General features: G+C 37.5%; 1 protein-coding gene across 4 annotated transcripts in view; it reads left to right on the plus strand.

The window, feature by feature from the left end:
- Nucleotides 1–27,997, plus strand: part of SERPINI1 (serpin family I member 1) — a 76,877-nt gene that overhangs the window by 30,374 nt on the left and 18,506 nt on the right. The window contains exons 1-6 of one of the 4 annotated variants that reach the window (XM_047785899.1): nt 2,946–3,024; nt 3,134–3,269; nt 15,707–15,974; nt 17,569–17,799; nt 19,034–19,228; nt 21,401–21,605. In XM_047785899.1, the coding sequence (XP_047641855.1) occupies nt 15,725–15,974; nt 17,569–17,799; nt 19,034–19,228; nt 21,401–21,605 (881 nt within the window). In that variant the 5' untranslated portion in view covers nt 2,946–3,024; nt 3,134–3,269; nt 15,707–15,724. Of the gene's footprint in view, nt 1–2,945; nt 3,025–3,133; nt 3,270–3,310; nt 3,332–15,706; nt 15,975–17,568; nt 17,800–19,033; nt 19,229–21,400; nt 21,606–27,997 lie in introns of those variants that run through there. The other 3 variants (XM_047785888.1, XM_047785908.1, XM_047785877.1) reach the window with 3 other exon arrangements.

Raw genomic sequence — 27,997 nt, forward strand, 5'->3', positions numbered from 1 at the left:
CGCTTGTGCCACAGCTACAGCAATGCCAGATCCTTAAACCACTGAGCAAGACCAAGGATCAAACATGAAACCTCATGGTTCCTAGTTGGATGTGTTTCTGCTGTGCCACAATGGGAACTCCTCAAATCTTTTTAAAAACCATCTGCCTCCTGGCCTTACTGACTCTCACTGCCTTTTATTTCTACATCTTATTTCATGGGTTTTGTTTTTTTGTTGTTGTTGTTGTTGTTTTTTGTCTTTTTTGTCTTTTTAGGGCCACACCTGCAGCATATGGCATATGGAGGTTCCCAGGCTAGGGGTTTAATCGGAGCTGTTGCTGCCAGCCTACACCAGAGCCACAGCAACTCAGGATCCGAGCACACCACAGCTCACGGCAATGCCGGATCCCCAACCCACTGAGCGAGGCCAGAGATCGAAACCACAACCTCATGGTTCCTAGTTGGATTCGTTTCTGCTGTGCCACTACAGGAACTCCTCTACATTTTATTTCTTAAAACTGAATTGGTTGTTCTCTGGAGTTTCCTGCCATCTGGATCTTGCTGATTATACCCCCATGGTATTGCTTAACATGTTCATCTGTCCCTATTTTAGGAAGAATACTACATAGGAGATGAGATATTCTAGCCTTTTTTGTATCTATGTCTCAGTTACATTTCAGTTTTTCTTTTGTGTATATCTTCCTTGTTTCTTTCTGAGTGTATTCCTAGGATTTTTAATGATATAACTTCTATGGAGAGCAGTTTGGCAACATTTATCTAAATTACAAGTACTTGTGTCTTTTGACCTAGCAATTTAACTTCTAGGAATTTATCCTGCAGAGATAATTGTACACCTGTGAAATGATGTATTTCTGAAATTACTCATTGCCTCATTATTTGTAATAGCAAAAGATTGCAATAATCTAAATTCCCATTGGTAAGAGACTAATTAAGTAAATTATGGCATGCCCATGCAGTTAAATCCTGTGAAGCTGATTAAAAAAAGTGAGAAAGTTCTTTATGTAACGATAGGAAACATTTTCAAAAGATATGTTACTAAATGAAAAAATGTGGTTGCAAAGCATTGTATGTATATTGCTATTACTTCCATAGGAAAAGAGGAAATAGATATACTGTATATATGTAAGGTATCTCTGGAAGATAACATTGGTCGGTTCCACAAAGAGAAATTGGCTGGTTAAGGGGCACGAGAGTGTGGGAAACAGTCTTCATTATGTGCCTTATCATATTTTGTGTTTGTACTCTGAGAATGTTTTACCTATTTAACGTTTTTTAGTTTAAAAAGCTTAAGTATTGTATTATATAATAGGTAATAGGTTAAGATCCAGTTAAGATATTTATGTTTAAAGCCTGTTGTAGCATTATTTGGCATACAGAATTCAAGCAGAGTCAGCCTTGTAAGGTGAATTCCTGCCCAACACCAGCAGCCTGGCGTTGTAAAAATAATAAGGGATTTAAAGCTTTCAGGCAAAAGTTCAGCTCCCTTTTTCACTCCTCTTTATTTGTTTTGCCTTCACCCGTGGCGTGTGCAAATTCCTGGGCCGGGGATAGAACCTGCACCACAGCAGTGACATTGCCAGATCCTTAACCTGCTAGGTCACCAGGGAACTCCCATTATCTGTAATTTTTTTTTTAAAAAAGCTAAGTAACAGAACTATTTCATTTTATTTCAGTTTACTTACCGACAACCCTTACCCACAAGGTAAGATCCTGACATGTATCTTGGAGTCATAAAAATTTTCTGAGACAAATAGCTTTAACTTTTCTCTGAAATTTTTCTGAAACAAGTAGTTTTAACTTTTCAATAATCCTTAAGACAAGTAAGAAGCAGCCCACAAGTTAACAAAACAAAAAATCCGTATCCTTGCCTTTTCACCAGACTCTTCCGGATCCTTTGGTTGTTAATTCAGAGGAAGAGAGCTGTGCTCTAACAGGATACCAGGGCAGTGAGCACTGGTGCTCAGGATATAAGACCCATGAGACACCCCTCCCATCTTACCTGTCCAATGATGGGAAAGCCTTAGACTTCTATGGTAGGAACTTGATAAGGGAAAATTTCCTATCAGTGAGGACTATTAAACTGGGAAGACAAAGAGAACAATTAAACCTATCTCTCTGCAGATCTCTGAGAATAAGAGTCATTGATTACCATATGGAATGGTTTAACTCTGCCTTGTGGAAAAGAAATAAACTATCTCCTATAATTCCTTTTTATTATTCTTTTTTTTTCTTTTTAGGGCTGCACCCATGGCATATAGAAGTTCCCCAGCCAGAGGTTGAATCGGAATTGCAGCTGCTGGCCTATGCCACAGCCACAGCAACACCTGATCCTTAACCCACTGAGTGAAGCCAGGGATCAAACCCGCATCCTCATAGACACTATATCAGGTTCTCAACCCGCTGAGCCACAACAGGAACTCCTAATTCTTATTTTTATTTTATTTATTTTTGCCTATATAACATTGACATTGAATGATTTCCTCGATTCATCTTTCTACACACTTCCTAAAACTGTTACTATGTTGTAAATATTGTTCTGAAAATTACAGGAAAATTACAGTTACAATTCTATAACCAGCCTACTTTCATAGACCCCTTATGACTACATACTTATGTTTTACTTGTTTGCTCACACTCGGCAATAAAAATTACTAGTTGCTTTTTCAGTCATCACAGTGATGAACAGGAAGAGGAAACCAAAGTACTTTTAGAAATCCCCTGTTATGGTGTATTGTGGCAGGTTTTTAAATAGAGTCAACATGTGGATAGTTTCACATAGCATTAATACAATGTTAGTCAATATCAGGGAAATTTTGTATTTTGAGTTTATAAGGGTATTGAAAAACAAAACAGTGAAATTATTTTTTGACATGTTTTTTCTCATTTTCATTTTCCCCACAGCCTGTAGTCCAGCAAAAGACCATATTAAAAGTAATCTATATACGTTAATTTGCACAGGATACAGACAGTGTGAGCCATGAGGATTTTGTATTTTTTCGTTTAAAGAAAGAGCTACCTAATTTAGGTTGGTGTTTGTATCAGTTGGAGAGTTCCTTCTGTCAGTTTCTAGCATTTCTACCACAGGGTAAAGAGAAAAGAATTGTAAGATGAAATCATAATCATTTTTTTTCCAGATTTCTTAACAAGGATCCATTTTTGAAATATGAGATATTGTGACCTTTCAAAACAATGAGACAACTGCATGAAATATTAGGTAATAAACAGCCTACGAATGTTCTGATCCTCAGCCTGGCACACCATAGATGCTCAGTAAGTAGGAGGTTGAAGCATATGAAGTTGCTGCTATCTGACCACTTTGACTTACAAAAATGGTAATAATTTCATAAGATTCAACCTAATATTACTATTCTTTCTTATTTCCCTTGTCAGAAGCCCATGAGCCTAAACCATCTTACTAAAAGAGCAAGCTGATCCTGGGAATATTACAGCTATTAGCTAAGATAAGGAAGTAGATTTCTGTGGTCTTAATAGACACTGAGGCATGGTGAACCTGCATATTTCAGCACAGGAGAACTTAGATGTCCTCAAACACTCATGCCTCATCTTATACAATAAGAGGGTAAAGCTAAAGGAGCAAAATAATAGCAGCTGTAAGAGCTACATAATAGTAGGGAAAAAGAAAATTTGAAACAGAAAGAAGGAAAGAAAAGGAAGGGAGAGAGGAAGGAAGGGAGGGAGAAAGAGACGGAAACACTATAATTATAACCAAAATATCATTTAATAAAAATGCAAATATAAATACAAGTATCTGGGATACTTTGATGTGTCTGGCCAGCAGCTCTAGCCTCTACTGCCCACTATTAGGATATCATCACATTACAATAACGTATTTACATTTCTGATGCCGCATTATTAAGACAAGTTCAAAACTGGCTTTGAATGCTCTGAGTGTCTTTCTATGAGAATTTTTCATTAGGTTGGTGCACTAAATAACTTCTCTGGATGTTTTACCTCATTTCTCAGCCTCTCAGGGTATACTCAAGTGTTAGTGAATGATCTCAAGATGCGTCAATATACTACTATTCCCTCCATTGGCAAATAACTGAGAAGCAACCTTACATCTTGAGTATTTTTCGATTTTTAGGGACACATCCAACTTTGTTTGTTTGTTTGTTTGTTTGTTTGTTTGTTTTGGTCTTTTTAGGACCACACCTACAGCACATGGAAGTTCCCAGACTAGGGGTTCAATCAGAGGTGTAGCCACAGGCCTACACCCGAGCCACGGACACTTGGGATCCGAGCCGCATCTGCAACCTACACCACAGCTCACGGCCACACTGAATCCTTAACCCACTGAGCGAGGCCAGGGATTGAACCCTCGCCCTCATGGATGCTATTCCAGTTCATTAATCACTGAGCCATGAGGGGAAATCTGGGACACATCCAATTTTTAAAACTTTGTTATGCAAGCAACATTTTAATATTAAAAAATTAGAGAATCCAACATTTTTAAAGCCCTGAATAAAAAGCTGACTACCTCTTTATGCAACGTGCACTTAACATAGGAGGAAAAATACCATGAAGGCATCTCTTGTGTTACCCTGTTCTCCAATATGTCCCTAGTAATGCATACAGGTTGTCACATGAAGTTGTTAAGGACGAGAATTTATTGAATGAGTGAATGAAATTCCTTATTCACATTTGAAGTTTTTGTGGGTTTTTTTTTTTTAAGTATATAGAGTAACTAAATATCCTTTGTGTATAAGAAGGTGTTCAGTACAAATGACTTTGTTCCCTCATCTTTAAAATGAGGGGTCTGGAGAGTATATTTCCAGCAGAAATATTCTACAACCTTTTTTTTTTTAGGTCCGCAGCTGTGGCATAAGGAAGTTCCCAGGCTAGGGGTCAAATCTGAACTACAGCTACTGGCCTACACCATAGCCACAGCAATGCAGGATCCAAGCCATGTCTGCGACCTACACCACAGCTCACAGCAGAGCTGGATCCTTAACCCACTGAGTGAGACCAAGGATCGCACCCACAACCTCATGATTCCTAGTCAGATTCATTTCTGCTGTGCCACGACGGGAACTCCCTACAATCTTGTAAACAACTAAAACCTTCAGGCTGGGACAGAAAGTTAGCATAGGGATTTCTTCAAACATTAATGGGTAAGCTAAGACCATTAATGTCTGGCGTTGTTCCACAATGGCCTTGGGCCACATATGACCTTGATTGATTGATGACTTTGTAACCCATCTTTCTGAAACAAGTCACTGAATTTTGCCTTAGGGCTTGCATGTCACTTGTCTAGCTTTCCTGACAGTATTCCAAAGGAAGTCATTCGCTGGCAAGTACGAAATCTCCCCATTTGTGCCAAACAGAATTATTCATTACCATTTTTTGGAATGCCCAAATCATATTTCCAGGAGGGCTAAGGATCTGCCAGCTCACTGGTTCTTGTTGGCACTGACTTTGCTTTCCTCACTGGTCACCAGCATTAACCAAAAGCCTTTGAAATTCCAAATGGAGCCTCTTTATCAGTTGAGCTCTCCCAAAGAAAGGGTGTATGTTTTTAAAAATAGAAATGTTTTGTGAGGTCATGCTACTAATTTTTCTGTTTTGGTTTTAAACACTTTTATGGTCAAAAAACAATGTTACGGAGACCAGATCTATTTAGTCTCCTGCTAGCTTTGCACAAATATGGTAGCCATTAGCTACATATAGCTATTTAAATTAATTAAAATTAAAATTATTGTTCTTCAGATACACTAGCCACATTACAGGAACCCCAATAATTAGGGATGATTGGCCAAGAGTGATCTGCACAGGGAACTCTACTCAGTATTCTGTAATGGTCTATGAGGGAAGAGAATCTGGAAAAGAATGGCTGTGTGTACATGTATAACCAAGTCATTTTGTTGTACAGAAGAAATTATCACAACATTGTAAATCACAATACCTCAGTAAAACTTTAAAAAATGAAAAAAAAAAAAGACCCAAAAATCAAAAGTGGTGGGTGGCTACCTTATCAGACAAGAACACATAAATAATATTTTTATCATCGCAGAGAGTTCTGTTGGACCATATCTTTCTAACTTTGTGAGGATACAGAGTAATCAAGTATTTAGGCTTTTAGTTTTAGAAGATTCTTATGGCTTAAGGCAGAAGTTTTGGCCAGAGATTTATTTATTTGGCATATATTTATTTTGCCAAAACAATTTCCCAAGAGGTTATCTTTGTTGTGAAGTATTCTTGAAGGTTTTTAACCCCTACCCCCTCCTAAATAGATGATGTAGTGACCCAGGGAGGTTACTGGGAAAAATCTAAGGCTCCTTGGAAGCCTTGGGTATTGCCAAAGGGAGGGAATCTTCTCCGTCTCAGTTCATTTTCATTCTAATCAACTAGCTGAGGACTTCATATTAATTAGATTAACGTATACCAAAGCACTTTAGGAATTCTGGGAAGTTTAGGCCTCATAGCTTCCTTTGATTATTTTTCAACATTTCTAGGGCTAGTTAGTCCTTACATGAGCAGGCCACCATAGGTTCTTTCAGGCCTAGCCTTCCTCTTGGATGAGTGCAGAATACTCAAGAACTTCAGACTTGTAGCAGGTGATCAGTAATTTTGAGCCACAAAGTTCTATCAAATCACTTTGGGGTACTACTGGTGCAGGACTAATACAACCAATAATTAGGAAATATTCAGTGATTGTGAAAAGGCTAATACTGCAGCTATTCTGATTATTGGGGTAACCAATAATAAAGTGAATACTCTTTAAAAGAAAAATTCTAACTTTAAGCTTTTAAAACATTAAAGGAAATTATTTTTAGGAGATTATAGTCTTGATTTTCACAAAAATACAAAATGAACAGATGTCAAAGATTTTATTTAGCTGATTAATTAATGAGCAATCCAGTAAAATGATACAAACAAATCATGAGAGAATCCAGAAAGCAGATGCATACATAAACCTATCAGTAATACTGAAATACATTTGTCTAATAGATGCAAAACTGGTCAATAGCCACAGGGCAATAATCAATTACATTCCACTACACATGTACACTGTGCATTTTTATAGACAACAATCATTTGCATCACTCTCAATTCTCTGCAATTTAGAGCCTTGTAAAATTGTTCAAAGACAATGAAGGGCCCAAGCCCGTAAAGCCAGATAACCTAGAGGGGTATGTTCTAGATCTTGCATAGTTTGTCACTGAAGACACCCAGTAATCATCTTGGTCCATTTCCAAGCCTTTTATACTTTTTTTATGGCAAATTAAGCCTTTATCAGTTTCTCTCCCCACAGTTCTGCTCCTTTGATTTGCCTGGCCATTTCCTCCTTGTTTAAGAGATATTTGATGAGCTTTCTTTTTTGCTTGATTCAATGGAACAGTTTAAAAAACATAAAGATGTACCTTATTGAAAACTCCTAAGAGACTACAGAAAAGGGTCATAGTTGGCTGAATAGCTGAAAGGAGAAGCAAAATAAAAAGATGAAGAGATGAAGTCATTGATATCATAATTTAATAGTTGCAATGGTAGAATTAAACCTCTTTGTTTCTCTTATTTCCTTAGTTCTGACCTCTTGGTTTTAAGATGCATCTCAATTTTTTTTTTTTTTTGGTCTTTTCGTCTTTTTGCCTTTTCTAGGGCCACTCCTGAGGCATATGGAGGTTCCCAGGCTAGGGGTCAAATCAGAGCTATAGCTGCCAGCCTACGCCAGAGCCACAGCAACACAGGATCCGAGCTGCGTCTGAACCTACACCACAGTTCACGGCAATGCCAGATCCTTAACCCACTAAGCAAGGCCAGGGATTGAATCCTCAACCTCATGGTTCCTAGAATCGTTAGGAATGAATTCCTTGGATTCGTTAACCACTGAACCACCATGGGAACTCTGAATCTCAATTTAATAACAGCTTTTTTTTGGGAGAAAGAACATTTTAAAACATTTTATTTATGCTATAGCATATTATTCCCTTAATAACCAGAGTTTAAATCTAAGCCTTCTTATTGTTCTTCTGAATTACATTGGGCCATTATTTACCATGTGTATGACATAACTTTTCATAATGCATTTTCTGATCAAAACTTTTTAGCATTTTCGTGATTGGAAAATGTAATCTTAAGGCATTTCATAGAATGCTAGTGTGTTCTCTACATTTCCATTTGATTAGTCCATTCCCATACCCCTACCCTTCACCCATAGCTAACTTTGAAAGTTATCAGGAAGCTTTTGACAGCCTAGCTCTCCGAGCACTAGTGCTTCAAAAAGGTAATTCACCTTTTCTTGCTTTGAAAACACTGTGACTTATCCTGAGAGATTTGGCAAACTCTTCTGCCTTTAATGGTACAACTTGGCATTCAACAGACAGTTCTTTGTATGTATCCCAAGGACAAAAGATTTATCTACTAGCACAAATTAACTCCTTGCATGTGTCTTCTATTCTTGGATGCTTTGTAAACAATTTGGTTGTTGTCTTATAAGAAAATCAGTTGGTTCATTTCTCAAGTGATGAATGCTTCCATCACTTATAGCAGGTTACATCCTCCTTTCTGTTCTCTTCTGCATATGTGGTCCTCTTTCTTTTTAGTACTGTCATCATAGTATGGTCCTATCGGGCACAATTCTAGAGCCAAGTTGAAGCAAAAAACTTGATTATGGGAGCCAGCATCAGTGGAAATAAGTCAGCTGAGAGAATAAGACTAAACAGCCTAAAGTGCACTTTTCAGGCTCTGACACTTACGCAGGCAAGGGTGACAGTGTCACAACTTGCTTCTCTGTCTGAGGACCAGCTGGTTTCATTGGACATTGATTCTAAGACTTATTCCAATTTCAAAAAAGTTAAAATTGAAGGTGGAGAGGAACATTAATTATGTTACAGATGAGGAAATTGGCTAAATTATAGGTTGCTTAAATACATATTGTTTCACAGAGTAATGACTCTCTTTTTGTATGTGACAAATTCTTTGAAAATTTTTTCAGTTCTATTATGCTGATGTAGGTTAATCCTTTCTCTTAATAAATCAGGAAACACAGACCTGGGAACTTCAGCTTGTTACAGATTCCGTCAAGTGAACTAGTATTAACCAAAGTTAGGGTAGCAGTTTCCAAATACCCAGTGCCTATGCATGGGTGAGGGGGGCCCTCATGAATTCAAATATACCCACTTTAAAGGACTGTCTTAATTTCATATTGAACTTTTCATTATTTTATGTGATTATAAAGCATTATTCTTGTTAATTTTTTTGCCCCCAACCCAATGTATTTACTTAGTAAAATGAAAATTTAGCAACCCTATATCTTCCTTTAATTAAAAAAAAATTACTGGAATTCCCACTGTGGCTCAGAGGGTTAATATTAATAATCTGGTTTATCTCTGTGGTGGTGCCCATTTCATCCCCAGCCTGGGAACTTCCATATGCTGCGGGTGTGTGAGGGAGAGAGGGAGGGGTAAACTAGAAATTGATTTTAAAAGTTACTAGTCCTTTACATGCAAAAATCTTAGACTTAATAGACCAGAGGCCTTCAAGACAGTGTTCTTTGCATTAAACATTTTTTTCCTAGTTATTTCTTACGGTGGTTTCATGTTGGAGAAAGACCTTCTTCAACCATTTATCTCACCCTCTAAAGGGCACCTCCTGGGAGTGGGATAGACTGGGAATTTGGGGTTAGTACCTGCAAACTATTATATTTAGAATGGATAAGGAATGCAGTCCTACTGTACAGCACAAGGAAATATATCCAGTCTCTTGGCATAGACCATGATGGAAGATAATATACAAAAGGGAATGCATATATATGTATGACTAGGTCACTTTGCTGCACAGCAGAAATTGGCACAACATTGTAAGTCAACTATAATTTAAAATTTTTAATAAATTTTAAAAAGAGTGCCTCCCTTGTTTTCTCAACTCAAAATTATGAAACCATTTTTTAGAAATTTCAAATAATTGGTTATCAAAAAGCAAAAAGTTGCATTTATGGAAAGTCAACCTCTATAAATAAGACTACTAAGGAAGTTTTAAAAAATTATCTTTCGTATTTTATAGTTCTGTCATTCCTCATACCTCAGTTATAAGATTTAGTTCTCTCACATTTTTCAATGAAAAAGTGTTTTCTGAAGCACAATACTTATATGCAAGCCCACAACCTATCCTACCACTGGCAGCAAGAGGAGAATTGCAAGAATTAATGGTAGTTTATTCATAGTTCAACTGCCTTTGCCTTTTCTAGCACAACAGCCCTCTCTACTACTATTCTGGTACTACAGCCTCTTATTTTTGTGTAAAGGCCTTTAATTCAGTAGATTGAAAAATGATGAATCTACAAAATAATGCACGATGTGAGAGTCACACATTCTAGAATGTGTTGATTATCATGATTAACGTTGGGGCCCTGACATTTTGCAGACTAATGTTAATACAGTAGCATTTGAGTACCACCTTCTGTGATTTTTCAAGATGGTGTACTTGTTTGTTAATGCAACCTGTGTCCTGCCATTGCAGTATGCCAGCATTGGTGACAGTACTTCATCAGGCTGGAAAGACAGTCTCAGACTCAATAAGGAAACACTTTATCAAAGGGAGTTAAAAAATGCAAATGAGCTACCTGTGGGCTCAAATTAAATTAGCCTGGAGAATTTAGAAGCAAAATCTACTCTTGCTCTTCCTTCTAGTGCAGCATTGTGGGCCTTTACACCTCATGCTACAGTCATTCAACAAATCTTTGGGACCTACTATATGTAATGCATTAGGTACTTATTTTTATTATTCTAAGATATAAATAATGAATCACTTCCCTTTGTGCCTTCAAAAAGCCTAGGAAAAGAAATGACACAGGTAGGTAGGAATTTTTTTTTTTTTTTGCGTTTTAGGGTTCACCTGCAGCATATGGAAGTTCCCAGGCTAGGGGTTCAATTGGACCTGCAGCTGCCAGCCTACACAATAGCCACATCAACGTGGGATCCAAGCTGCATCTGTGACCTATACCACAGCTCACGGCAATGTCGGATCCTTAACCCACTAAGCAAGCCCAGGGATCCAACCTGCATCCTCATGATTACTAGTCGGGTTCATTAAGGCTGAGCACAATGGCAATTCCTGGGAATTATTTGTAATAGAAGAAAGCAGTGGTGTGTGCTGTTGGAAAGGTAGAGATAAAATGTACCCAAATTTCAGAAGGGGGAATAGCTCTTTTCTTTTTTTTTTTTTTTAAGGGCCACACCTGTGGCATATGAAGTTCCCAGGTTAGGAGTTGAATAAGAGCTGCCACTGCTGGTCTGTGCCACAGCTACAGCCACAGCCACAGGAATGTAGGATCTGAGCCGCATCTGCAACCTACACTGCAGCTCACAGCAATGCCAGATCCCTAAACCATGGAGAAAGGCCAGGTCCTCATGGATACTAGTCAGTTTTGTTACCACTGAGCCATGATGGGAACTCTGGAAATAGCTGTTTTAATTGAAGAACCAGGAAGGTATTTATAAAGGAAAAGGAAGTGGAGCAGAACCTTGAGAAATGATTAGGATTTGAACATATGGAACCAGGTTGAAGTAGTTCCGGAAAGAAAACTATGCAAGTCAGCAATAGGAAAGGGAAATTCTGGGATATGTGTTGCAAAAGGGATTCTGGCTAGAATTGTAGGATCCATGAAGGAGAGGAGTGGGTAGAAAGTAATGCTAGATCACAGTGCAGTGGGTTGTGTTCAAGATTAAAAGTTTGGGGCTCTCTTCTCGGGCCTAAGGGGGAATGTAAGGTTCTGTAAGTAGAGGAATACCTGCTCATGGCAGAACATCAAGACAGTTCACCTGGAGGATCTACAAATGTTGGATGGAGGATGGAGGGAATCTGAAGTTCAGAGAATGGCTGAGAGTCATTGATGGAGTCCCTGAGACTGCATTAAAAGGAAGAATAGCCACTATGGCCATGGGAATGGCCATGGGACAATGGCTAGGAGAGGTGTCAGTGATGCAGTGCAGAGTGTTGACCATTCATTGAACAAAAGGGAAAAAGAGATGGGGAAGAGTCAAAGACTTTGATGTTTGAAGGAAATAAAAAAAAAGACTGGGTTTGATTGATAAGACAAAGATTCCTGTTTGAGCCACTCGAATTTGAAGTGCTGGCAAAAATCAAAGACTCAATATCCCAAGAACAATTTGCAATGCACATCAGAAATGAAGATAAAAATAAAGCCAGAGCTAGAGTTTTAGTTATTTGGGAATAATTTGAATAGAAATAATAGTTGAAGTATCTTTTTATTTTGAGAGAAGTTCACCAGAGGAGGGCCAGGAATAGGTCCATGGAGAAGACCTGCACTTAGAAGATGGAAGGGGAAAAGGATATCTCCTCTTCTCTGGGAAAAAAAAACAAAAAAACACTCATAAGGAGTCAGAGGCAGCAGAGATGAAGGGGGCCAGGCACGAAGGGCTGAGTAGGTGGGATTAGAAAGGCCGGATCAGTCTAACAGAGGTCATTTTGTTTGCACTCTGGAAATCTTGCCTTCAGAAGAAGGAAAGATCACTGATCTATGGATCAAATGTGTATTTCCAGAGCAGAGTTCTTTAGTTTTTTCTTATTTATTTGACATTTTATTTTATTACTATTTTTGGCCACCCTGTGGCATAAGGAGTTCCTGAGCCAGGGATCAGATCCAAGCCACAGTTGCTACCTAAGCTGCAGCCACATCAACACCAGATCCTTAATAGACTGGGCTGGGTTGGGGGTTGAACCTGCATCCCAGTGCTCATAAGATACCACTGATCCCCTTGCACCACAGCAGGAACTCTCAGAACAAAGTTCTTTAAGTCTTCATTAAGGATTTTCCCTCTATGAGCCACCTCCACCATTCACAGCCATATTGCCTCGCATTTCTAGCAACACATGTAAATTGGTGTCCTGCTGCTCATGACCCTAGGATGAGCCCACTCACAAACACAGAGGTGCTCTTTCCAGGAATTCTGTGGAAGCTGGGTGGGACATTAGTGATTTTGACATCTCTTTTCACCATTAAGGGGAGGTTGCAGAGCTGTGGGTCCATCAAACACTGCTTCTTTCTGCATTGACCAAATGCTATAGACCAGGGTGTCCTAACCTGAGGTCAGGAAATATCCTTGTTAGTGAATGTAATGTTCTGTGCCACGAGCCTACATTTTTTGAGGAGGTAATTTACCTTTCACCTGCTTCTTAAAAGTATCTCTTTTCTTAAAAAGAAAGAATCACTGTAACAGTTCATACTGTTCCACAATGATGTGAGTTCCTTGAAGCCGAGAGCCTGTCCTTATAAATTTTGGTATCTTCATGATACCTCTGTCAGCCTGATGGTGCTACACTGGATGGGCTGACACAAATGATAAAATACTCCTTTTGGCTCTCTATCCTCTTAGCAGGTGCACAAACCTAGGAAATATTTTCTAATGATAATGTCCTTTACCAGTGTAACTTGTAGCTTAAAATGAGAGCTTCAAACATGCTCACTCTTTCACTTGCTTCTTTAAATAACTGTGCAGAATAGGGATGGGTATCTTCATTTCAAGAATGAGGAATCCAAAACTGAGAGAATGCACGTGACTTGTTATAAGTCATGCAACGTATATCGGCTATTACTGTCATCTTATTATCATATTTTTTATGGTAAATAAAAATGCCCATAAACACAGTAGACTTGGCCTTACTTTATGAAATGCTTATTGGTTGGCAATAGGTGGGTTTTTTTTTATATGAATGAAACCTTCTTACTAGTTTACAATGCAATACTCATGTTAAATGCAGTGCTTTACCAATAGCTGTGTTAATGAATGACAGATACTGCTATCATCTGGTGACTTTAATTTCTTGGTCCTGTTTTAGATAACATTAAAGGAAAGGAAGGAGGCCCAGGTTTGGGTCTTTGCTGGGTAAACATGAAAGTGGCACATCAGATAGCAGTATAGTGTTGTGATGAAGACATGGGTTTTTGGACCTGACTTGGATTTCAAAGTTCCCCTAAACAATCTTACATCTTAAGTATTAAATACCAGATGTGTTTTCAGTTCTCTTTCAACTTAGAAGAGCACTTGCTAAATTTCTTCCATCTGAAACTAGAGAGAGAAAACTCATCTCTTCTACTTTTCTCTGGAAAAGACAGAGGAAGAGAGAATGCTACAGCAGTCTCCCATCCATGTTCAAAGTTGGTGGACCAGCAGCACAGCTGTGCTCCTATACCTGGCTTCTCTCCAAATGCTAATGCTATTCTGAAGCAGTGCCCTTCATCTCCCACCAAGATCCATTCTCATCTTCCTCACATCCTGGGTTGTGAGAGTTTATATAAAGCTGAGCTTTACCTTCCTCAACAAGCAGGAATTATTGAAACCTTCATACTAAAGCAGGGGGAAGGATGTGGGGGGACTTGGAACGAAAAACTGACACCTGAAATGTAACTCAAAATGGACTTGCAAAGGGACCAGACAAAGTTCCCTGAAATTGAAATCACAAGAATTGCAAGACTACTTAGGACATTCTGACTCAAAAGCCTGTTGGAAACACGCTGCTCTTAGGTTAAGTGTGTTTGCACTCTGTTAACTGAGTAGTGGGGGCTGTTAATGCTTCATACTAATTGAAACACAACTTTCCAAATGTGTTTGCTCAACATCACTTTTCCTGTTGTTTTAATGATCGAGAGCAAGGATTACTTGAAAGATCAAGAGCAAGGATTACTTTTTTGAATAGGCAGTTTAGCTTTGAGATGTCTACAGTGACAATGTGTGAGAATACCAGGAAAGAGGGGAGGACACCTGTCCCCAGTGTGCACCAATCAGACTATTTATGGGGAGACAGGGTGGGTGGGGAGCTGGTGTGCCAAGAGGTGGGCATATTGTTCCAAGATATCTGGGCACTAATGCTGCTTTCTCTTCCCAAGAAAAATTGATTCAAGAATTGGATGAGCTTGATATTTAGAAATAGTCATTGAATAGAAGCACCAGTTTATTGGTATAAGCTGAAATGATAACATAGCCTGAGTGTGAAAGGACAATGTTATAGGAGGGAGGCCCCTCCCTGAACAGAGATTGTCACTGAGGACAGCAGCCTCGTAGGGAACCAAATTATAAGGAAAACCACACAAGGATGTACCGAATCTGCTTTCTCTCTGGGTTACCACTTCCTGTGCGTTTTGCAGCCTGGGCTGAATAAACTGGGGCTCCTGGAAGGTGTGTGTCTCATCTCTCTCCACTAGTTGGTAACCCACTTGCATGGTGCATTGTTTCTATAAACTGTAGTAAATGGGTCAAGGAGCATTTTCAAATGCCTGACTTCACTAAATCGTCTTAAACTCTGCAAATATATTTTGGTTTTCATTTTAGTTGTCCTGGACCTATGTAATTTAGTGTAAGCTAGAGTAAATTGTTTCAAAGTCTGACCAAAATGTATATTGTGAAACCAAAATGTATATGGAGAAACTATGAAAATTGATAAATTAGCCTCATTAAACACTCAACCCCATGAAGGTAGGACCAAGGCTATCTTGTTTCTGGGAGAATCTTCAGAACTTAGCACTGTTATTTGCTAATGTGACTATTAATTGACTTAACAAGATCTCCCAGCAAATCCTTTAATGGGGCTCTTGTTTCAGAGACACTAACTGCATATGTTTAAAAACTTTTAGTTTGCTTTACAACTTTGCCAAGAAATTATTCTTTTTTTTTACCTTTCACTTCATTTCTCTGAGATAATTAATAATTAATATGTAAATTATTGTTCTCCAGGCTTGAAACTATTCCAACATGGCTTTCCTTGGATTCTTCTCTTTGCTGGTGCTGCAAAGTTTGGCCTTAGGGACCACTTTCACAGATGAAACTATTACTGAGTTTTCAGTGAATATGTACAACCATCTTCGAGCCACTGGGGAAGATGAAAATATTCTCTTCTCTCCATTGAGTGTCACCCTTGCAATGGGAATGCTGGAACTTGGGGCCCAAGGGTCTACCCTGAAAGAAATCCGTCATTCAATGGGATATGAGAGTCTGAAAAGTGGTAAGTGTGCTTAGGTTTAATTTTTTAAGATGGTTCAATTTTTAACTTTCAACTCAGTTACGTTGCCTTATGCCTGAGGCAGCAGGATTTACAAAGGATAAGAAAGTGGTTTCACTGAGATGGTATGGGTAAAAGAAACATAGGAAACCCAAGAAAGTTCTTAATTCCTAGCTGCAACCCTGCCTCATTTAATCTAAGGAAATTATATCTATGATAATTATTGTTATTTAAATAAACCTCACTGTGATAAACTAAAGCAAACAATGATCTTTTTTTTGCTTTTTAGAGCCACACCCTTGGCACATGGAGGTTCCCAGGATAGGGGTCCAATCGAAGCTATAGCCGCCAGCCTATGCCAAAGCCACAGCAACGTAGGATCTGAGCTGCATCTTCGACCTACACAACAGCTCACGACAACGCCAGATCCTTGACCCACTGAGAGGCCAGGGGTTGAATCCACAACCTCATGGTTCCTAGTCGGATTTGTTTTCACTGTGCCAGGACGGGAACTCCTAAAGCAAACAATGATCTTGCTCTGAAGGAGTTTCCATTTTAGAGAGGCATATAGTAATCAATTATCATATAAATAAATGAGAAATTACAACTGTGATGAGTGCTGTAAAGAAAAACATTATTCTTTAAGAATATCAGAAATTTTTACTTAAACTGTATCTTCATTGTTTAAATAGAATCCAAGAATTTTTTTGAAACGTTGTATCATCATGAAAAATTTTTGTTTTGAAGAAAATTTCTAGCCAAAACTTATTTCATAATCACTTTGACAAGATGTAGAATTTCTGGGTTTTTTTGTTTTTTTTTTTTGTTTGTTTGTTTGTTTGTTTTTTGTCTTTTTGCCTTTTCTAGGGCTGCTCCCACAGCATATGGAGGTTCCCAGGCTAGGGGTCCAATCGGAGCTGCAGCCTCCGGCCTATACCAGAGCCACAGCAACGCGGGATCCAAGCCGCATCTGCAACCTACACCACAGCTCACGGCAACACCGGATCCTTAACCCACTGATCAAACCTGCAACCTCATGGTTCCTAGTCAGATTTGTTAACCACTGCGCCATGACGGGAACTCCTAGAACTTCTGTTTTAATGTTTCCAATATACGTGTGTATTAACTCATTAAGAAGTTGAGAGCAAAAACAGTTGCCGTTGGATGTTCCAGTTAGAAGCTTTTTTAAAATCTACTCAATGTAAAATTTAAAGGATTATTTTGATTTTTAAACCAGATAATTAATTTAATTCTTAATTCTGATAATTATAACATAAGACTAATTTAATTAAAGTAACCTAATTACTTTGAAAGAAAACAACCTAAATATCACTGTAGATTCTACCAAGGTAATCAATTAAAATGAAAAATAGTATCAGTTGATAATCCTAAACTGTGAACAGTTACCTTGAACATCTAGACATAGCACAAATATACTGGAACCTCCTTTCCATGTCCATGTGGGGAATAGGCCAGTGTTTTTCTTTTGGGTCCCTGTTCTATCAATCCTCCTGGCTGTGTCTTAGGACTCCTCTACTCTCTAGTATCTTCCACTGTGTTTGTTTCACTCATATACCTTTTCTTTGTCATTTTGCAGGTGAAGAATTTTCTTTCCTGAAGGATCTTTCTCACATGGTAACTGCTGAAGAAAGCCAGTATGTGATGAAAATTGCCAATTCCCTCTTTGTGCAAAATGGATTTCATGTCAATGATGAGTTTTTGCAAATGCTGAAAAAGTACTTTAATGCAGAAGTAAATCATGTGGACTTCAGCCAAAATGTAGCTGTGGCCAACTATATCAATAAATGGGTGGAGAATAACACAAATAGTAAGTCATTTGGTTCCTCTCTATCTCTAAGAGCTTAATTTAAACTCTTTTCACTTCTGAAATTATTCCTCTTCTCATTTCCTTTACACTTTTTTTGTTTTGTTTTGTTTTGTTTTGTTTTCTATTTTTTCTTTTTTGGTTACCCCGTGGCATATGGAGTTTCAGATCTGAGCTACATCTGTGGCAATGCCAGATCCTCAATCCACTGCCCTGGGCTGGGGAGCAAACCTGCCTTCCAGCCCTCCAGAGATGCCGCTGATCCCGTTGTGCCACAGCAGGAACTTCTCCTGCTACTTTTTTTTGGAGGGGGGGGAACACCTGTGTCACATGGAAGTTCTCAGGCTAGGGGTCAAATCGGAATTGCAGCTGCCAGCCTACACCACAGCCACAGCAACAACAGATCTGAGCTACACCTAGGACTTACACCACAGTTCATGGCAACACCAGATCCTTAACCCACTGAGCAAGGCCAGGGATTGAATCTGCATCCTTATAGTTGGGTTTGTAACCCTCTGAGCCACAGCAGGAACTCCCACATGCTTGTTTTTTAACATTCAAAGAGTAAGTTAAGAACCATAATTCACCTGCATTAGTTTGAATTATTAAAAGATGTTTGTTTCCAAATTATTTTTAAACAATTTCAGCAATCAACAAAGTCCCAGTGTTTTTCACAACGGACTTAGAAAGAAATGTTTCAAGCGATAAAAAATAAGGCACAATGAGATAAATTGCCTTTTACTCATCTATTTCACCTAATCAAAAACAGTTGTTATATTTGGTAGAAAGATATCCATTGGGGAAAAGCTTGATTTGGATGACATTTTAATCATGTATATTGTTCAAGAATAAACTTTGAAATATTTCTTGAATGCTTATCCTGTGTTAAGAGTTTTATATGCATCATTGCAACTAGAAAGCAATGAAGCCTGAAATTCTGTTGTATGTTCTCCTGTAGTTTATGCAAATGTCAAGGCTACTAGTGTTATTTTAGGTAGGGCGGGTGTTTTAGATGCCCTTAGTCTGTAAGAATGTGTTTGTGTGTGTGTGTGTGTGTGTGTAACATTTTTTTCCTTTAAAAGTTAGATACTTTTAATTTTTATTGTAAGTTTGGTAAGGGTATAAAGTTCTTCTCAATCACTCTATCAGAAGGTAGTTTGATAACCTTTTGGTTTCCTTTCACCTTCAATTTAATATGCATTTTCATCCTTTTTTTTTTTTTTTTTTCCCTGAATAGGTCTTTTGAAAGATTTGGTATCCCCAACGGATTTTGATGCTGTCACTCATCTGGCCCTCATCAATGCTGTCTATTTTAAGGGAAACTGGAAGTCACAATTCAGACCTGAAAATACCAGGACGTTTTCCTTCACTAAAGATGATGAAAGTGAAGTCCAAATTCCAATGATGTATCAACAAGGAGAATTTTATTATGGTAAGACATTTTGGCTTTTATTTCTCTCTTCTTTCAGCATATCAACAGATTTCTAAGAAAGAACATGAAATATTCACTATTCAGATTTCTTGTCAATCTAGTTTGGCCTCAATTCAATTTTATTGGCTCCATTTGAAAGACCTCTAATTAGATCCTGGGTGAATACTATATGGTTTGACAGTTTTCCAATATGTTTCTTAATTTATAAAATTGATCACACCTGCTGAGTTGCTTTATTCATATGAAAACATCTGACCTTGTGTTACAATGTTTTGAGTTACTTTGGAAAGTCATTCACTTTGAGGTGGTTCTTCGCAAACCATATGTTTCACCCAACTCTCGATTTGGACACCTCACCACTTTTTGAATTATTAGCATTCTTTTAAAATTTTGCTTTCATACTTGTGTGTATATGATCAGACATATTTATTTATTCATAGGTTCACTTATTGAGAGTCTATAATTTGTCATACCAAGACAGCACTGTTAGCATTATTTTCAAGGATATTTCACTGGACTTTTCAGTTTAGGATATGGATCCTTTCTATACACCATGTTGAACTTATTAATTTATTATCATAAGCAGAAATATAATTGTAAGCTAAGTATATGTTAGAACTAATCTTTTATTCTATTTAAAGGTATACTGTAAAATTAAAAGATTATAATCAGCTAAACAAAGATCATAATCAGTTAATCAAATTGACAGTCAAAATAAGAAAGGGAAACACCCATTTATTTGAGAACCAGAATATTTAATGTGATGGCTAAAGGACCTAGATCAGTTACATGAAAATATTTAGAATGAAAGCATTTTTTTTAAAATGGGGAAATTTTTATTTTATTTATTTATTTTTATTCTTTTGCTTTTTTAGGGTCACACCCATGTCATATGGAAGTTCTCAGGCTAGGGGTTGAATTGGAGCTGCAGATGCTGGTTTGTGCCACAGCCACAGCAATGCCAGAGCCGCGGTGCGCCTGCAACCTATACCACAGTTCATGAAATTGCAAGATCCATAACCCACTAAGCAAGGCCAGGGATCAAACTTTGTCCTCATGGATACTAATCAGGTTCATTACCACCGAGCCATGACGGGAACCCCAGGAAGATTTTAAAGTAGTGGCAGAATCATTTGTTTTAAAGACATTTATTTACTTTTTTAAAATAGAAGCCTGGTCAATTTAGCTTAGATCACAGAACACAAAGTCGATTACATAACTTACCTAATTACTTAATTTGGAGGTTTAAACCACCGCAGGTATGTTCCATAGATTGCATTTTGGCTTTGCTACCTTGCCCTCAAAAATTTTAGCTGTGGTAATAATAATAATAATACTGTGTATTATGTGGTCAATTTTTCCCTTCTTAGAAATAACCTGGATATTGGTAAATGTGATTTACATCCAACTTTCTAATCAGGACTTTTTATTTTTTCCTGATGATATCCTTTAAATATATATCCATTTGAGATACCTCATTTAAAAATAAGTAAGTCTAGGAGTTCCCATTGTGGGTCAGTGGGTTATGAACCTGACTAGTATCCATGAGGACGAAGGGATCCCTGGCCTCACTCAGTGGGTTAAGAATCCCAAGTTGCTATCTGTGGTGTGGGCTGGCAGCTGCAGCTCTGATTCAACCCCTAGCCTGGGAACCTCCATGTGCCACAGGTGTGGCCCTGAAAAGCCAAAAAAAAAAAAAAAAAAAGGTAAGTCTAGAGAACATGTTATGACAAATGTGAAACAATTCTGAGGAATCCTAAAATAAATTATGTAGAGCTGAAGATTCACCTGAATTTCAGGACCAACTTTAAATTAAATCCTCTTCTTCCCAGATACCTGAAATTCTTATATTTTGCTGTTTTGGAATAGTTATAACAAATTTAAACATTTCATTTAAGCTTTGACATGGGCCTTTTTTCTCTTTCTTTCTCTCTTTCTTTCTTTCTTTCTTTCTTTCTTCCTTCCTTCCTTCCTTCCTTCCTTCCTTCCTTCCTTCCTTTCTCTCTCTCTCTCTCTCCCTTCCTTCCTCTTTCTTTTTCTTTCTTTCTTTCTTTCTTTCTTTCTTTCTTTCTTTCTTTCTTTCTTTCTTTCTTTCTTTCTTTCCTTCCTTCCTTCCTTCCTTCCTTCCTTCCTTCCTTCCTTCCTTCCTTCCTTCCTTCTTTCCTTCTTTAGGGGAATTTAGTGATGGTTCCAATGAAGCTGGTGGTATCTACCAAGTCCTGGAAATACCCTATGAGGGAGATGAGATAAGTATGATGCTGGTATTGTCCAGACAGGAAGTTCCACTGGCCACCCTGGAGCCCTTGGTCAAAGCACAGCTCATTGAAGAATGGGCCAACTCTGTGAAGAAGCAAAAAGTGGAAGTGTACCTGCCCAGGTAAGAGGCTCCTGTGTGACTCCCTCTGACGGCACAGAGGTAAGGGTATCAGTGGGGTTCTGACTCAGAGAAACTTTTGCCTCTGCTTTTGAATTAATTTTGTCTTGTGTTGCTCTCCTATTCCTTCTCCCCTTCCTTATTCCTCTTTCTCCATCTTTTTTTCTTTTTTTCTTTTTTCTTTTTGGCTGCCCCTGCAGCTTGTGGAAGTTCCTGAGCCAGGGACTGAACCCATGCTACAGGAGTGACCAGAGCCATAGCAATAACCAATGCCAGGGCCTAAGCCACTGAGCCAGCAGGGAACTCCTTTCCATCTTTTTTTTTCTTTTTGCCTTTTTCTAGGGCCGCTCCTGCGGCATATGGAGGTTCCCAGGCTAGGGGTCGAATCTGAGCTGTAGCCCCTGGCCTACGCCAGAGCCACAGCAATGTGGGATCCGAGCCGTGTCTGAGACCTACACCACAGCTCCCAGCAACGCCGGATACTTAACCCACTGAGCCAGGCCAGAGATCGAACCCGCAACCCCATGGTTCCTAGTTGGATTCGTTAACCCCTGAGCCACGACTGGAACTCCTCCATCTTTTTAAAAAGTCTTCTTTCATACTCATTCAGTCCTGCCCAGAGATGTAGGCTCACTTCTTGATTCATTCAATACTACTTATGACGACCTAGTTTCAGATATGAGTCAATATTCTTAGCTTCTTTTTAGAAGATTTTTCAGTAAATTGTCTCTGAATACCACTTGCCTTGACAGTCTTCTGTATTTCATTAATATTTAAAGTTGATAATAGCTGGAGAGAAAATAATCTTCAACATCGTTGGCAGAAGTGCAAGCAAGGCAGGTGCTAGGTGCCAAGATACAACCATAAATAGGCAGGAAGAAGCTTAAAATTCTCTGGGTGGCTGAAAGAACAAAATTGATGCAGGGCCTCGATGTTCTGACTACCATCCACTTCCTCAACCCTATCTCTATCCACTCACCACATCAAATATGTTGTAACAGGTACTGTCCAGGTGCTTGTAATTATGCCACAGACACCATGCTCTTTTATGCCTCTGAGTCTCTGTATGTTTTGCATCGGCCTAAAATGCCCTCCTCATGTGTGTTTGCCAGATGTTTACTTAGCCTTCAGGGTACAGCTCTAGCATCAGTTCTTCAAGGAGGCCTTTCACGAACCCCATGATGGAGCAGGTGACCCTCAGTTTGCTTCAGTTATGCACTTCCCTCTAATTACAATACATTTATGTTACCACCCACAATAAATAATACGTTTTTTTGTGGGTCTTGCTTTCTTTCTGGAAGTTCTTCTAGGGTAAAGTCAGTTCTCTCTCCTACCCCACAGACACAATAAGTCTTTGCAAAATCAAACTCAATTGAAGACATTATTCTGTCCTTGAACACCATAAAATCTAATAGGGGAGCTACACCAGTAAACACAAACAACAAATTTATAAACCTAAGGTGTAAATTCTAGGCTACAAAGCAAGACACATGAATAAATAGCCAATAAACATGTACATGTGCAGAAGTACAGTTCCACTCTTCATTCCATATTAAGAAAATTGTATAAATGTGATTAATTGCTGTGAATATTGAAGGGTGATAAATAAGATATTAGTATTAAAATTGAATTACTAAAATCTTATTAACTCATATTTATTCTAATTTTATGAATTGTCATTTAAAAGTTCCATGTTGGGAGTGCCTGTGGTTCAGCAGTTAACGAACCCGACTAGTACCCACAAGGACTTGGGTTTGATCCCTGGCCTCGCTCAGTGGGTTAAGGATCCGTGAGCTGTGGTTTAGGTCACAGACATGGCTCTGATCTGGCGTTGCCGTGGTTGTGGTATAGGCTGACTGCAGCTCTGGTTTGACCCCTAGCCTGGGAACTTCCATATGTCAAGGGTGTGGCCCTAAAAAGACAAAAGACAAAAATAAATAAATAAACAAAAGTAACATCTTATATAAATGTTTATTTTTCCAAAAACTTTGCTGATGTTTGTTTATGTTAATGAAGGACAGCTATTTGGAATTGTAGACATTTTTGACTAGAAAGATGTAAACACATTATGTTAGTATTATATGTTCATAGTATATAGCCATATTTATAACACATATAACATGTATACATATATGTATATATAGTACATATATACACATATGTGTATATATATATACATGTTACATATATAAAACATTATATATATATATATATATATGGCTATATATTTCTTAGTCTACATATAAAAGTTAAGGTAATCATAACCCAAATATTATTTTTTCTTTTTGAATAAGATAGGTTGCACAACTTTATGATGATACATTTATGTAGAAAGATTTCACCATGTCTGTTCTCAAGGAGAGGTAGCCAATAAATATCTAACAAACATACCCAAGGGCTTTTTTTTTAATAAATGATCATTTATATCTACATATTTAATATGAACAATGTATCAACTCTAAAAGAACGGTTTACTTTTGAATATTAATATTTAAATTTAAATAACTATATCAGATTTAAACTCTCATCTAGTGACCTTTTATCATTAATTTTGTATTTTTTTCCTTGCATTTTGTAAGGCATTCCTTTTGGTAATATGAGAAATTCGGCACCTAGTTAATGCCTCTCATTAAATTCTATGAAATAACTGCAGCATCTCCAAATGCCTTAGTTCTGTGAAGATGTAAAGTTATTTAGGGGTATTTTTAAAGAATTCTAAATGAAAGTTTAATAAATATCACATATTATAATTCAACCATATTCACTAAAGAATGTGACCTCCGGGTCCTGTCCACCGAGAAATTGAATGTGGCAGCAGAAGAAAATTAATTTTTATTTTCTAAGAGATACTCTTTAATTGTGAAATAGTGTTGCTTGCTTGCTCATATTAATGCCTGTTACTATACTAGGCACAGTTAATTACCATGTATACATTTCTCCAGGAGTTCCATGAATTCTCCCTTTGCATGTCTAAAGCATAGAGTGAGAGGCTAAATAGCTAGACACATTCAGTTTCTGTTTTTAAGAGATTAACTGTTTCCAAATAGCAATGCGTCAGTAATAATCAATGGAAAACTGTCTGCCCCTCCGTTTTACAACATTAGGACCCACTAACTGTTAAGTGAAGGTAATGATTTATAGGCAAAAACTTTGCAATAGTTGTGGCCCAGATTTACTCGTGTCTGTCTTAAAAGGTTTATAGAGTTTTATTCACATGAAGATATTACTCTGAAAATGCAGCTTTGCATTTCTGAGTTTGACCACATTCTTGTCCTATTTGACAGGTACTTTTCTTTCTATTATACCAGATTTTATACAAATTGCTTTAAAATGCTTTCCTTAAGAGGCATAGGGTATTTAGGGATGGGGGTATTTGGGGGAGACAAGTACTTTTGTATTGCTATTTTTTCCCCTGAACAATAAATCCTATAAGGATCAGATGCTAAATTGAAATAGTATTTTTATCCAAAATACAAGGTAATGATTTAAATGACTCAGTTTTAGCAAAGGTAAAAACTTTCCAAAAGTTGTGGTCCAGATTTACTCAAGTGTCTGTCTTAAAGGGTTTATATAGTTTTATTCACATAGAGATATTACTCTGAAAATGTAGAAGAGGGTGAGATTTCTATGTAATATCAGCAAATCCAGTGAAATACCACAAGGTTTATGCGTAGTCATATATCTCTAAGATTTAAATGAGATTGCCGAATATTCTTCCAATTTATCCATAGCAGACAAAATATCTTGGCTAATATAGAAATACATTATATATTATTTATATATGATATATGCAAAATATCTAAAATGTACTTTAGAATAACACCTGCCATGGAGTAAGCAGCATATAATTATTACTATTTAATAATAATTATTATTAATAATAATTATTACTATTATTAAGTCTTAGTATTTATCTTTTGTTAATCTACAGATAGCTTTATATATACTTTTTTCTAAGTAAGTTTGTTTTAAATATGGCTCTAATAAAATAGCTCTCTGCATTGTCTATTCTTACTTTTCAGTCTTTAATGATACTGTTTAGGTATAAAAAGATTTTTCTAAAATCAAAATCAAATCTCCTAACACTTAGAATACAGATGGACCTGGCTTTAGTATCTTTCCACTCTGAAATGTGTAGTCTCAGACTTGTCATTTATGATCAGAGTGCTAGAAATCAAAGGATAAGTGGTTCTCTATTTTGTAACCAGAAACCATCCTGCTATTTTGAAATGACTGTCTACTAATAAGGCACTTCAGTTTCATGTTTGTAAAAAAAACTAGTGCATAAGCCATCTATTTTGTTCTTTAACATGAGTGCTTTTCATCAGGTTTTTCTACAAAGGGTTTGCTTATATGTTTTATAAATCTCTACATGTAACATATTTTTGTTCTTTCGTAATACTTGCTCCACACGTGTACTGTCTCCAATGCTCTGCCCTCCACAAACCTCTTTAATTCATTCAGATAGAAAGCTGAAAATGCAATAGTATATCAAATGCCTTTACAAAAATAGCCAAGCTGTTTGGTTTTCAAAAAGCAGTGTTGTGGCTTTTTATTTTCAAATTTGGTGGGTAAAATGTAAAATCTCCTATAGTTTGTTTGTCTGCCTTTAAATAAACTATTGTTGGAATTATGGTGATTGGCGGTGGGTGTCGGGGGGCGGGGGGGGGGGCTTTGTAATCAGAATGATCATAGTTTGTATCTTCATTCTACCATCTCCTAACTATGTGATTAGGGCAAATTGCTTAGCTTTCTTGGACTTCAGTTTGTTCTTCTGTGGAATAGAGATAACAATACCTATTTTACAGGATTGTGTGAGATTATCATGGGGTAATTAAATGAGAGATGATACATGAAAGGATTTGCCTAGTGCCTGGGACATTGTAGACACTCAGTATATGGGAAATGATAATGATTATTTGTATTAATATTAGTCTATATAAAGAGGAAGAGAGTAAATGGATAATAGCTAATTTTCAATAGTTTGATAAGGAACAAAGACAAGGAATGGATAAATGAAAATTATTTACATCTTGTCTTTTATTTTAAACGAATAATCTCATGGACACTTAGATTTTATTTCACTTCGACCTATGCATTTTGTCCTATGCTATATACTACAAATATTAAAATGAAAAAGACTACTTTACAGTTAAAGTAGCAGAGATTAGTACAGCTATTTAATCAGAGTAGCTACTACCACTAAAATGCAAATATTCAGTTCCCGTCGTGGCGCAGCAGAAACGAATCCGACTAGGAACCATGAGGTTGTGGGTTCGATCCCTGCCCTTGCTCAGTGGGTTAAGGATCCGGCGTTGCCATGAGCTGTGGTGTAGGTTGCAGACGTGACTTGGATCCCATGTTGCTGTGGCTCTGGCATAGGCTGGCGGCTATAGCTCCGATTAGACCCCTAGCCTGGGAACCTCCATATGCCGTGGGAGCGGCCCTAGAAAAGGCAAAAAGACAAAAAATAAATAAAATAAAATAAAAAATAAAATAAAATGCAAATATTCAACACCTTGACATCAATAATACTGTGAATGTTACACACAACTGCAACACAGTAAGAACTATGAACATCTGCCCTTTATTACACATCTCCTACATGCCAGCACCATCCTAACTTTTAGAAAACTTATATAATCCCCTCAAAAAACTATGAGGTAAGCATTATTATTGCATTTTCCACATGCCAAACCCGAGGCTCAGGAATTAGGGAATTTGCCCAAATTCAATCTGGCTACCATCCTCACCTGAATAGCTAGCCCCAAAAGTGTGATTAATCCAAACTTCTTTTAAGAAATAATAAGAGTTCTTACGTGGCTCAGTGGGTTAAGAACCTTGGGTTGTCACTGCTGAGGCTCCGGTCACTGCTGAGACGTGGGTTCAATCCCTTTGCCCTCCTATTTTAGGCAGATCAGGATGTAGATAATATTACCTGGCTCCATATCCCAACTCTGCCACTTATTAGCTGTATGACCTTGGTCAAGTTATTGCATCTCTCTACCCCTCAGCTTCTTCTAATATTAACTAAGGATAATACCTACCTCGATGGGCTGAAGTAATATTTCAATTTATCTGTTTTTATTAAATTAATCTGTTTTATACATTTGGAAGAGTTCCTGGTATGTAGAAAACTCTATATAAGTGACCAATAAATAAACAAATAAATAAATAACAAAGCACACACAGAAATTCATTCAATTTAATAAATTCATTAAGAATTCATTCAAGTCATTGAATATATTCTCCAAGACATTACATATTTTCCAACTCATCCCTCTTTTCTACTTTCACAGTCAATATCTGCTCTTTGTGGAAAACAAAATAAACAGTGTTAAGTGGAGGATATTTAGTTTAATATGTTTCCTATAATTTGCTCATCTGTTAGTTAT

Source organism: Phacochoerus africanus, chromosome 1, assembly GCF_016906955.1.
Source record: "Phacochoerus africanus isolate WHEZ1 chromosome 1, ROS_Pafr_v1, whole genome shotgun sequence".
NCBI lineage: Eukaryota > Metazoa > Chordata > Mammalia > Artiodactyla > Suidae > Phacochoerus > Phacochoerus africanus.